The 12596-nt window shown below is 43.3% G+C and overlaps 1 protein-coding gene across 2 annotated transcripts in view; it reads right to left on the reverse strand.

The window, feature by feature from the left end:
- Positions 1-1590: 1590 nt before the first annotated feature.
- commd10 (COMM domain containing 10) overlaps positions 1591-12596 on the reverse strand; it is a 38423-nt gene continuing 27417 nt past the window's right edge. Inside the window, 2 exon segments of one of the 2 annotated variants that reach the window (NM_001146382.1) lie at positions 1591-2009; positions 2110-2172. In NM_001146382.1, coding sequence (NP_001139854.1) covers positions 1971-2009; positions 2110-2172 — 102 coding nt within the window. In that variant the 3' untranslated portion in view covers positions 1591-1970. 2 annotated transcript variants of the gene reach the window in all.

The following is a 12596-nucleotide window of genomic DNA, read 5'->3' on the forward strand; positions in this document are numbered from 1 at the left end:
AAAACTACACAGGCTAGGCCTAACATGAGCTTTAAAAGTACACAGGCTAGGCCTAACATGAGCTTTAAAAGTACACAGGCTAGGCCTAACATGAGCTTTAAAAGTACACAGGCTAGGCCTAACATGAGCTGCGTAACTCCAGACGGAGATCCATGTTAGAAGTGGACAAAACGGTTGCCTATTATCTGCCACTAAAAGCAAGATGAGACTTTAATTTAGTTGTGTTGATGTGCGGAAGCGCTGGTTCTTCTCTGTGAAGTTTTAGCCTGGAGAGCAAAGACTTCTGGAGTTCCTTAGATGGCCTTGCACACTACGGAGTATCCCCTCTGTTTTCAATGTTATTGTCCATCTTTATGGTTAACACGCAAGTCTCTCAACTAAATACTGTGTGCAGACCGTTTATTTTTTTTGTTGTCAGTTTGTGACTGGGTTAAATTGTCTGTCTGCTTCTTGGCACATTTGTACCAGAGCTGCCGTCATCTCAGCCCATTATTTGAGGGCCAGCGCTCTTTGCGCAGTGGTCGACCAGTCTTATCCAGGATTAGTGCATTATCCACTTATTTGAGCTGGCTGGTTCAGGCCACCCCTGATAATTGTCCATAAAAACCTGAATGCTTCGTGTTTACTGTCCAGCAGGCCTCGACACACACACGCACGCACAAGTAGGACTCGGTTCTGTTCTCTCAGTTGGAGACTCAGAACGGATCCTTTTTCTCCATGGCAGGCTGCGAGCAGCCATCTGTTCCCCATGCTGTAGGACACACAGCTCCCTCAGGCAGTGACTTTGGTGATTTTTTTCACATGGTGGCAAAACTGTAAATTGGGTAAAATAGCAGTCGTTACAGAGGTCTTGAGAGGTTTTATAGAGAGAGGTGACTTTGGAATTTTTTTGCATTTCAACATCAGGTTCAGAGTGCTCACTGCCTGGTAGCTTCACTCCAAAGAGGACGAAAGTAGAGCAAAGGTTTCATTTTTTCCCCCAGCTATTCTCCAAATTGTCCTGCCTGCGGCAGAGGAGCATGGAGCGGCTGCCAGAACCTATTCTTAAGCGAGTGACTAACTCATCCGCTTTACAACGGCTTTAGAGCCCATTCTACATGCTTATTATCCCATTAACACAGACGCTGCCTGCTAAGTTTGATACAAAAACAACCAAAGGCTACATAATTGTTAAGTAGGAAACAGCAAATTGAAATGAAAACTTCGCTCAATAAAAATCTTCATAAATGTGATACAACGTCGTAAAGTGTTTTACTGTCTTTCTCTAGAGGAGGAGGAAGCGGGGAAACGGTTTCTTCTTCTTTTGTTCAGAGCAATGTGAACTTGACAGGTATTACGTGAGGAGGAAGGGAAAACGTGAGACCCTGGGAGAGAAAAACCTGTAGCTGTCTGTTTTGGTGAAACCTTGACTGTTGGACAATACGCTTCATTTAATATGGCTCCATTTTGTAAAACTAATTGAAAATAATGTGCTTCATTTAGGAATGTCTGTCCTGCTAAGTGTAGAGATGAGGATTTGAACTGTGCCTCTGCACCTCTATCTGATGAAACTACAGGTGGGGTAAGAGAAGAAATAACAATGCCACTTTTCAGATTACAACATTTTTATATTCCTCTAGTGCTTTAGATTACATATACATGATATCATGTTTTGTGTTTGTACATTAGTAACATTTCATCAACATTCCTAAAAATAACATTGCCTGAATTTCAACAACATTCATGTTGCACATCGGAAAACACAGGTAGAAAAATAGTTTAATTGAAGGATGAAATGTAGTTGGATTACAGTTATATACACACACACACACACACATCCTTTGCACTCAACAAACAGGGAAATGTGCGATCTCCCTCATTATACCATCACATTGTTATGATAGGTGTCCTGTCAGTGTGCATGGGGAATTTTAATGACAACACTGCTTCTTCCATAGCTGTCATCAAATAAAAATAGAATGTCACCCGCATCAGGTGAGGGAGTCCAACTGGGCTTGAACCGTCTCTAGCTGCAAGGAGACAGAGAATGCTTGACAATTAGGAGAAAGGCAACATGCCTGCGGGTGTTAAGGAGTCAGTCAGAAAGCAGAACCAACGTGCAGCACTGACCTGGTTGTAGAACTGAAGTAACTCCTGGTGGCTGAACTCCACAAACACTTTCTCCACCACACTCTGGAAGACAAGATTCACCATGAGTCAACCAACATCACGGCCAACAACACTCCCTCCGCTCTCTATAAAAACATCAACACTCCCGTCAATTATTTGTGCACTTCTGTTGAAAGTAAGTACACATACCGCCCAGTAAGTAATTTCCATCACTGCATGTACACTGAACAAAAAATATAAAACGCAACATGCAACAATGAAACATTTTACTGAGTTGAAGTTCATATCAGTCAATTTGCTATCATACACGTCAATCCAGAGCATCCTAAACATGCTCTATTGGTGACAAATCTGGTGAGTATGCAGGCCATAGAAGAACTGGGACATTTTAATCTTCCAGGAATTGTGTACAGATCCTTGCGACATGGGGCCGTGCATTATCATCTGAAACATGGGGTGAAGCTGGCGGATGAATGGCACGTCAATGGGCCTCAGGATCTCGTCACGGTATCTGAACATTCAAATTGCCATCAATAAAAGGCAATTGTGTTCGTTGTCCGTAGCTTATGCCTGCCCATACATAACCCTACCGCCACCATGGGGCACTCTGTTCACAACAAACCGCCGCCATACACGTGATCTGCGGTTGTGAGGCTGGTTGGAAGTACTGCCAAATTCTCTAAAACAATATTGTCCCCAGCACAAGGTGCATCTGCGTAATGATCGTGCTGTTTAATCAGCTTCTTGATATGCCACACCTGTCAAGTGGATGGATTGTCTTAGCAAAGGAGAAATGCTCACTAACAGGAATGTGCGTATGGATCATTTCTGGGATCTTTATTTCAGCTCATGAAACATGGAACCAACACTTTATATGTTGCAACTATAAAAGATAGGAAATATATTGTGAAAAAATAACAAATAATAAGATACCAAGGAAGTTAATCAAACCAAGACTTTGCTGTGAGAGTTATCCCAGTGTTGGGTTGTACACACACACAAGTAGCCGGAGCTGAAGACACAATGGGGGATGGAATGTGTCAGAGCACATTAATGAAACAGATATTAATTAGACCCAACATTATCATCCATAATTAAGAGAAGGGGAAATGTTGTCTCTCGCCAAAGCCCACTTGGTATGTGCGAACATGAAAATGTAGGGCACACACACAGACCCACCCATCCACCCACACTTGAATTGAGGTTTGACAAGGTAACAGATTTTGTGCAACCATATTTGCACATTATAAATATGTGACACAAGTCAAATATTATATTGTGGCAAATGAATTGTGGGAATGAACCGGAAAGCAACATCCACAAAAATCCCAAAAGATGACAATGCCAAAGCATATTGGCTTTAGAATTGCCCATTCAATCTTCACCCCTTAATACTTAGATTTGTTGGTTTCCAGAGACCTCAGGATGATGCATAGCGCTGGTTGAACTCTAAAATAGCCAACAAACCTCCTGTGATGGGGAGGTGAACCAGAGGACAGACCTAAAGGGTGAGGGACGTGATCTTCTCCACTGACATGTATCAAGAGGGGATCCTAAACATCAATGTGTCTGTCTGTCTGTCTGTCTGTCTGTCTGTCTGTCTGTCTGTCTGTCTGCCTGTCTGCCTGTCTGTCTGTCTGAGTCACAGAGGGGTTGGCTGTGTTTGGAGGTGTCAGTGTACATGTCATTGGTGGTGATGGAGAGGGAGGCACGGTTTAAACCCAGCCCAGTGTTTCAGCACCAAGGCCTGAGTAGGATTTGACAGATCTGGGCTAACACTAATGGGTATACCTCAAGAGCACATGAAACATTGAGGTAGCTAGAACAAGAGGACCAGGAGATACACCACTACGCTGCATCTCTCTGTTTGCATGGGCTTCCTGACATGAAAAAATGCTGGTTAGAGAATGACAATTCAATTATGTATTGGTGAAGAAATAACCTTTGGGTACAAGGTATGGAAGAGAAACAACCCATTTTGGGAACAAGGTAGAGAAGAGAAACAACCCATTTTGGGAACAAGGTAGAGAAGAGAAACAACCCGTTTTTGGGTACACGGTATGGAAGAGAAACAACCCATTTTGGGAACAAGGTAGAGAAGAGAAACAACCCGTTTTTGGGTACAAGGTATGGCAGAGAAACAACCCATTTTGGGAACAAGGTATTGAAGAGAAACAACCCGTTTTGGGTACAAGGTATGGAAGAGAAACAACCCGTTTTGGGAACAAGGTATGGAAGAGAAACAACCCATTTTGGGAACAAGGTAGAGAAGAGAAACAACCCATTTTGGGAACAAGGTAGAGAAGAGAAACAACCCGTTTTGGGTACACGGTATGGAAGAGAAACAACCCATTTTGGGAACAAGGTAGAGAAGAGAAACAACCCGTTTTGGGTACAAGGTATGGAAGAGAAACAACCCGTTTTGGGAACAAGGTAGAGAAGAGAAACAACCCATTTTGGGAACAAGGTAGAGAAGAGAAACAACCCGTTTTGGGAACAAGGTATGGAAGAGAAACAACCCGTTTTGGGTACAAGGTATGGAAGAGAAACAACCCATTTTGGGAACAAGGTATTGAAGAGAAACAACCCGTTTTGGGTACAAGGTATGGAAGAGAAACAACCCATTTTGGGAACAAGGTAGAGAGGAGAAACAACCCGTTTTGGGTACAAGGTATGGCAGAGAAACAACCCGTTTTGGGAACAAGGTAGAGAAGAGAAACAACCCGTTTTTGGGTACACGGTATGGAAGAGAAACAACCCATTTTGGGAACAAGGTATTGAAGAGAAACAACCCGTTTTGGGTACAAGGTAGAGAAGAGAAACAACCCATTTTGGGAACAAGGTATTGAAGAGAAACAACCCGTTTTGGGTACAAGGTATGGAAGAGAAACAACCCATTTTGGGAACAAGGTAGAGAAGAGAAACAACCCGTTTTGGGTACAAGGTATGGCTGAGAAACAACCCGTTTTGGGAACAAGGTAGAGAAGAGAAACAACCCGTTTTTGGGTACACGGTATGGAAGAGAAACAACCCATTTTGGGAACAAGGTATTGAAGAGAAACAACCCGTTTTGGGTACAAGGTAGAGAAGAGAAACAACCCGTTTTGGGAACAAGGTAGAGAAGAGAAACAACCCGTTTTGGGTACAAGGTATGGAAGAGAAACAACCCATTTTGGGAACAAGGTATTGAAGAGAAACAACCCGTTTTGGGTACAAGGTATGGAAGAGAAACAACCCATTTTGGGAACAAGGTAGAGAAGAGAAACAACCCGTTTTGGGTACAAGGTATGGCAGAGAAACAACCCGTTTTGGGAACAAGGTAGAGAAGAGAAACAACCCGTTTTTGGGTACACGGTATGGAAGAGAAACAACCCATTTTGGGAACAAGGTATTGAAGAGAAACAACCCGTTTTGGGTACAAGGTAGAGAAGAGAAACAACCCATTTTGGGAACAAGGTAGAGAAGAGAAACAACCCGTTTTGGGAACAAGGTATGGAAGAGAAACAACCCGTTTTGGGTACAAGGTATGGAAGAGAAACAACCCATTTTGGGAACAAGGTATTGAAGAGAAACAACCCGTTTTGGGTACAAGGTATGGAAGAGAAACAACCCATTTTGGGAACAAGGTAGAGAAGAGAAACAACCCGTTTTGGGTACAAGGTATGGCAGAGAAACAACCCGTTTTGGGAACAAGGTAGAGAAGAGAAACAACCCGTTTTTGGGTACACGGTATGGAAGAGAAACAACCCATTTTGGGAACAAGGTATTGAAGAGAAACAACCCGTTTTGGGTACAAGGTAGAGAAGAGAAACAACCCATTTTGGGAACAAGGTAGAGAAGAGAAACAACCCATTTTGGGAACAAGGTAGAGAAGAGAAACAACCCGTTTTGGGTACAAGGTATGGAAGAGAAACAACCCATTTTGGGAACAAGGTATGGTAGATGACAGTTTGAAGTGCTGCTATAGAGGTTGATCTATGATTTGTAAATGAATCATTATGATTTCATGTTATAATGTCAACTTATCCGATGATATTCAAGCAGCAGGTAGTGTTATTTTATGATACGCCTAATCTCAGCAGGTGAGGAAAGGTTGACATAAAAATGCACTTTTCATGAATTATTTGTTATTGTGCACTAAAAAACATCTGATTTGCAACACTTGTCTATGCTTTATGGAGCCCTAGTGCTATGGAAAGGAGGATTGCTATTAGTGATAAAAGCACAGAGCGATAATACAAGATTGCTCCTACTTGTGACACATCACCCTAACCATCCAAACCATTAAACACTGGACCTAAATAAAAAACACCATGTCAGAGATAAAATGTTGATTTAAACGAAGAAAACAAAAACACGAAGAATAAAAAACATTGTCAGAGAACACTCGGTAGATACCTAGAGAGAGAACGGGAATGTCAAATCCTTACAAACAGCTAAACTGCAGTTAAATTGACGTATTGATCATGTTTATTTGTCAATACAATCCCATATGTATGTACTGTATCCCGAGTGGCGCAGCAGTCTGAGGCACTGCATCTCAGTGCTAGAGGTGTCACAACAGTCCCTGGTTCAAATCCAGGCTGTATCACATCCGGCAGTGATTAGGAGTCCCATAGGACGGCGCACAGGTTTGGCCGGGGTAGGCCGTCATTGTAAATAAGAATTTGTTTTTAACTGACTTGCCTAGTTAAATAAAAAACGATGTATGTACCCTACTGAATACTTTCGGTGAACGGGACTCATTGGGAACGTACAGATTTCCCTGGAAATCAATATGAACCCCCTAAATAAATATGCAAGGCATACACGTTTTGCAGGGTTATGTAGCTTGACAGTTAAATGAGGCCATTTTGAATGCTCTTGCCTTTGCCTTGTAAATTCTTGATGGAAATCTTGACAGAAACAGGAGGCAGAGCTGTTGGGTTTCTGGCATCTCACCCTCAGCTCCCAAAACATTCTTAATTATGAATAAAAAAATCAAACTCCTGGGTTAACCGTTGCCATGGACACAGAGCTCTTAAAAAGCCAGCTTGAAGGTGTATGGTGCTGTCTGTTTTGGCACAAAATGTCAGACATCCCTGTGTATTTGCAGAGCTGCTCGGAGGGATATGCTCTTAAACAGAAATGTCAAAAATATACTACTTCATATTCATCACCTCCAGCACCATGCTGCTTTTGCAACAGCTAATGGGGATCCTAATAAAATACCAAAAATACACCCCAACATCAACATATGTGAAAACGCAGCGTTTCTATGTTTTGTAGTAAAACAGATAGAGAAAGATGAGGGTTTCCAATGACATCGGTCTGCATTGTGTGATTTTAACCAATTTTGAGTAGGCATTGCTTACTAATTGCCTCCTAATTGTCTACTAATTGCTTGAGGATGTCATTGGAATCACTTATCTTCCTCAATCTTTTTTTACTACAAAACTTAGAAACATTTTCACATATGTCGATGTTGGGGTGGTGCTGGAGATGACTATGAAATTGTCTTTTTTTAATTTAAATTCCCTTCAAGTATAATTTTTCTGTCAATCATTTCTCACAGGTGACAGCAAAATGAGTGTGTGAGGGAGAAAGCTGTAATATTTTGTTACCAACACAAGGACATGAAAACTGCTCAATTGTCAATGTAATTTGTCTTTTAATTGAAGGTGAGAAGAAAATCATTTTCATGCCTGCTGGAATGCTTATTGAATAGAATGATGAGTCGGGAAAAAACACACTTGGAGTGGAATTGGTAAAAGCCAAACGTGTTGGACGTTTAGGTCATCATGAAATCTATCAAACTTCTTCACTCACATGTCAACACAACCATTATGTTGCAAAACAAACGTAAATGAAAAGTCCCAAATCTGACATTCACTCAGATCCAATATACAAGTCAAACAGTCTTCCCTGCCACATCCCCCTGGAGGGCCTGACACCTGGGGAAAGGTTTCTGTCTGCCTGCCTGTCTGCCTGCCTGTTGGTGTGTGTGTCTGCCTGCCTGTCGGGTGTGTGTGTGTGTGTGTGTGTGTGTGTGTGTGTGTGTCTGTCTGTCGGTGTGCCTGCCTGCCTGTCTGCACCTATCTGTGTCTGTCAGTGTCTGTCTGGAGACAGTGGTCAGCCCAGGGAGAGACTACATCCCCTAAATTCCATCACACAATAAACATGCCAGGAGACAATAGGTAGGATATTTACAACAATTCAATGGGATTTTCAACTGTCATAAATAGATGGAGGGTTTGTGCAAATTCCTGGCTGTGGTCCCCAGCACGCAGTCAGAGATGTGTAGATTACGCCCACTGAGCTGATGAGGCTCCAGGCTGGGGGCCAATGTGCCAATCTGCCACTCAGAGCTCTTCTGATTGGAGTCACCAGAGGCCCAGTCTGGATTCTAATGCCTGGTCTTGGTACAGGGAGAAGTGAGTGACTTCTAGATGTCACAGAGGGACACTGTGGTTTATGACCATTAACTGGAAACCATGGGCTTTCGCAACAATCACAACTGACAAGACTGTTTTGATATGTCTTCACAGAACAGAAGCATGACGGGGTGAAGCGTTGCTCCTGCCGAGCCTGTGCAGAGGCAGGACTGTGATGTTACGTCTTTCACACCTTTGATCCTGCTGCTGTAGAAGCCCAGGGGCAGAGAGCTGTTTTTTCTTCTAGCTCTGCCTGCATTTCGAAAGCCCACATATAAACAGGCTACCAGAAGCCCACATATAAACAGGCTACCAGGGAAGCATCCATCCATTGAGAGATTGGATTGACATTTGTTGAAAGCTAAGTCGAGTCAATCCTCAGATGAAGACAAAGATCCAATTAGAGAATAGGAGAGCATATGTCTACATGCTCTGCCAGCCAGACTTCAGCACTGCAGAAAGATACACAAAAAAAATGACAGAGGATCAGACAGAGGACACATCAGACAGCAGACGATCCTAATGGCAGCACTCCTGAATGGATTGTGTTATCAGACTGTTACAAATGGAAACTCGGGCTTTCTGGAGAATAAGGATGTTTAAATAAAGACCCTTTCTGATGTCAAAACCTGATGCAAGAGACAAGAGGATTTCTCTAGATTAGAATATATGTTCATGACATAGGATATCAAAGAAAACATTCTCTGTGTCTTTTAACACCAGTTTTGACTGACACACCAAGCTCGTACTCGACGATGAGCATATATTTATGAATTGTACCGATATTTGGGATACAAAGGATGTCCTCGGTGGTCGAATGAAAATAACAATGGCAGTTTTGCCTATTGGTTTGTATACTAATGATGTCAGAGGCAGACTCCCTGTTAGTGCTTGATTACAATAAACCACATCCTCTGTGGTGACTTCAATAACAATGAGGCCGTCGCTGTGCTCCAACCACAACATGCAGCGCACACATCCGACTCCTGACCAACCTAATCTGCATTGCTCAACCACAACACAAAACCCTGAATGCTTTGAGAGGTTAATGTTGGTCTGAGGTAGAAGCCTCCGGGGAAATTGTTGGGTCATTTTGTTTAGCAGTTAATGAAATAGAAGAAGTGTCCCCCCTAGCTAACTGACTGACTGTACCCTAGTCTTACTGAACCCCAGCTGACTAAATGTAGCCTAGTCTATCTGGGGCGGAGGGGATTTTCACACGCCTCTCCCACTGCCGTTCAGTACAGTACGCAGCCTGGCGCAATAAAAGAGCACAAAGGCTGGGATTGTCCCCGGCCGCCGCCTAGCCAAAGAGCTGTAATGACAGGCTTTGCCACACAGAGGCCTCTTTCAGAGCAGGCCTCATCTCTGGGCACCAGCTAGGCCTTGCCTTCCCTCCCGGTGCCCCCACCCCCTCTCAACATGGGAATGAGGTCTCCTCCTCTCTGGTTCCCTTGACCTCTGCACAACAGTAATACTCCAGGGGCAATGCAGGTACAACGTTGTGACACTCCCTGTTAATCACTTAGCCGGCTGTTCTGTTAACTCATGCACTGGTTCTTTTTTGGAGAATGGCCTTGACAAGTCATGTTGAACCAATACAACCAAGACGTTTACAAAAGGATGAAACCCAACGCAAGCAGATTTCCTGACTTCAACTCAAACAAACCACCAGATCCTACATCTCTCTCATCATCTTAGATCCAAAAGGGGGAGGTTGACGTATCTCCTCGGGTTTAAACTAAAACACATCTAAACATACATTCTCATCAGGCAGTAAGCTTTGCGGTGCTTCTGATGCATCTTAACTTCATGACCAATTTTCTCTCTGGGGGCTGCTGTGGCTGGGTGCTGTTGCTCTCTGTCTGAACTCATTTCGAAAGGCTGACTTTGGTAACTGCTCTACCACATGAGAAATCAACTGGCCCTTGTAACGACCGAGAGCAGCTCTTTATTTTGTCTGGAAACAAGCGTTAGTGTTTCCCTTAAAGCAACGCGGGGAGCTTCCAGTGTTTCAAAGCTGGCAGTGTTTGAGGAGACAGCGCAGATGTCAGAGGAAAGAGTGAGGCCCTCCTCCTGTTTACTCAGAGTGACACAGGCTGTAATAACACTCAACACTTTGATTCAAAGCAGAGGACAGAGAGGCCTAGCGGCGGACAGAGAGGCCTAGCGGCGGACAGAGAGGCCTAACAGAGAGGCCTAGCGGCGGACAGAGAGGCCTAACAGAGAGGCCTAGCGGCGGACAGAGGCCTAGCGGCGGAGAGAGGCCTAGCGGCGGAGAGAGAGGCCTAGCCAACGAACATTTCATATTTGGTATAGAGCTGGCATAAATACATGCAAATGAATCAAGTTGTATTTTCTTTGATAAAAGTATTGGGATAAGGCTCCATACAGCACATATATTTCTAGTTTTCATCTGGTTAAAGTATTTCTCTAAATATAACCATAGATGAGAATTATCTTCACTAGACATTATGCACGGCAGGCTCTGACATGCTCAATCGGTGGAAAATATGAATCCAAATTGATTCCTTTTTCAGCCAAGTACATCAACATACATGTTCCACTGCACTAGGCATAGAATATGACATAGAACAGTGCCTACGTACAATCTTGATTCGTTTCAGAACAACAAGTCGAAGTACATGGATCGGACTTCTTCTCTAGTCCAGCAGCTTAATAGTTTATCCACCATGGCCCATTTACCACCATCTGTTACTTTGTCTGAAACATGGACCTCACTTGTGAAGTCTCCCCATGCAAGTCATTAGTGTGTTTGTTTATGTTATGCTTGTGGCCTCAAAGGACAACATACCTTGTTAGGAAAGCTTTAAAAGTGGAAATAAGGCTACATTTCTGCTGTCCCACGACGCAAGTTATTTCCATAATGCAGCACTCACGGAGGGCACGTCGGCCTCATTAAGACACTCGCTAAGGACCAGATTAGCACTGCATTAGCATACAGGAGGGTCCTACAATATAATTACTTTACACTTCACAGTAAAGTGCAGAGACAGAGATGGTTTGGAAAAAAAATACTCATTTTCGGCTCTTATAAAAATCTATATATACACACACACACACACACACACACACACACACACACACACACACAGTTATGTACTCGATATAATGGCACCCTGAAGCTTTGTTATGAAGCGAAACATCGGAGAGTCCTTCGTTAGCCAAGTCAAAAGCCAAGTCAGGAGCTCTGCCCTGGATATTGTTTTAATGACGCATGCTACTGCAGACAGGAAAGATAAACTTCCCCCGTTCTAATTAGTGAGAAGTGAAGGGAAACCGACTTCCAGCAGGGGGAACGGTAAAACAATGTGTCTACAGAGAGCACCACAAGGCCAGGCACCTCCAGCAGTCTCCATACTAGTCATGTGTTGCTCAGAGCTCAGGTCCCTCTGCTCTACATTGAAAATCATCTCCAATGTCAGCTCCCAGGGACAAGACATTATTTGTTTTAAAGGTTGGCCAATTCATTAAAAGCCAGTCCATAGTTTAGTTACTACCAAATCGGATCTCAAAGTAAGTCTTTGAGATCATTTGTTCTTGGCTGATTTGGTTGAAGTTGATTCACATTAGGGTTTGAATGGTTCTACACTGAACAACATGTAAAGTGTTGGTTCCATGTTTCATGAGCTGAAATGAAATATCCCAAAAAATGTTCCATACACACAAAAAGCTTATTTCTCTCAAGTTCTGTGCACAAATTTGTTTACATCCCTGTTAGTGAGCATTTCTCCCTCGCCAAGATAATTCATCCACCTGACAGGTGTGGCATATCAAGAAGCTGATTAACCTTTAAACAGCATGATCATTACACAATGCCACAGATGTCTCAAGTTAAGGCAGGGTGCAATTGCCATGACTGCAGGAATGTCCACCAGAGCTGATGCCAGAGAATTGTTTGTTCATTTCTCTACCATAACGTTGTTTTAGAGAATTTGGCAGTACGTCCAACCGGCCTCACAACCACAGACCATGTGTATGGAGTTGTGTGGGCAAGCAGTTTGCTGATGTCAACGCTGTGAACAGAGTGCCCCATGGCTTTGGTGGGGTTAT

The sequence above is a fragment of the Salmo salar genome, chromosome 24, assembly GCF_965601325.2.
Source record: "Salmo salar chromosome 24, fSalSal1, whole genome shotgun sequence".
Classification (NCBI taxonomy): Eukaryota; Metazoa; Chordata; class Actinopteri; order Salmoniformes; family Salmonidae; genus Salmo; species Salmo salar.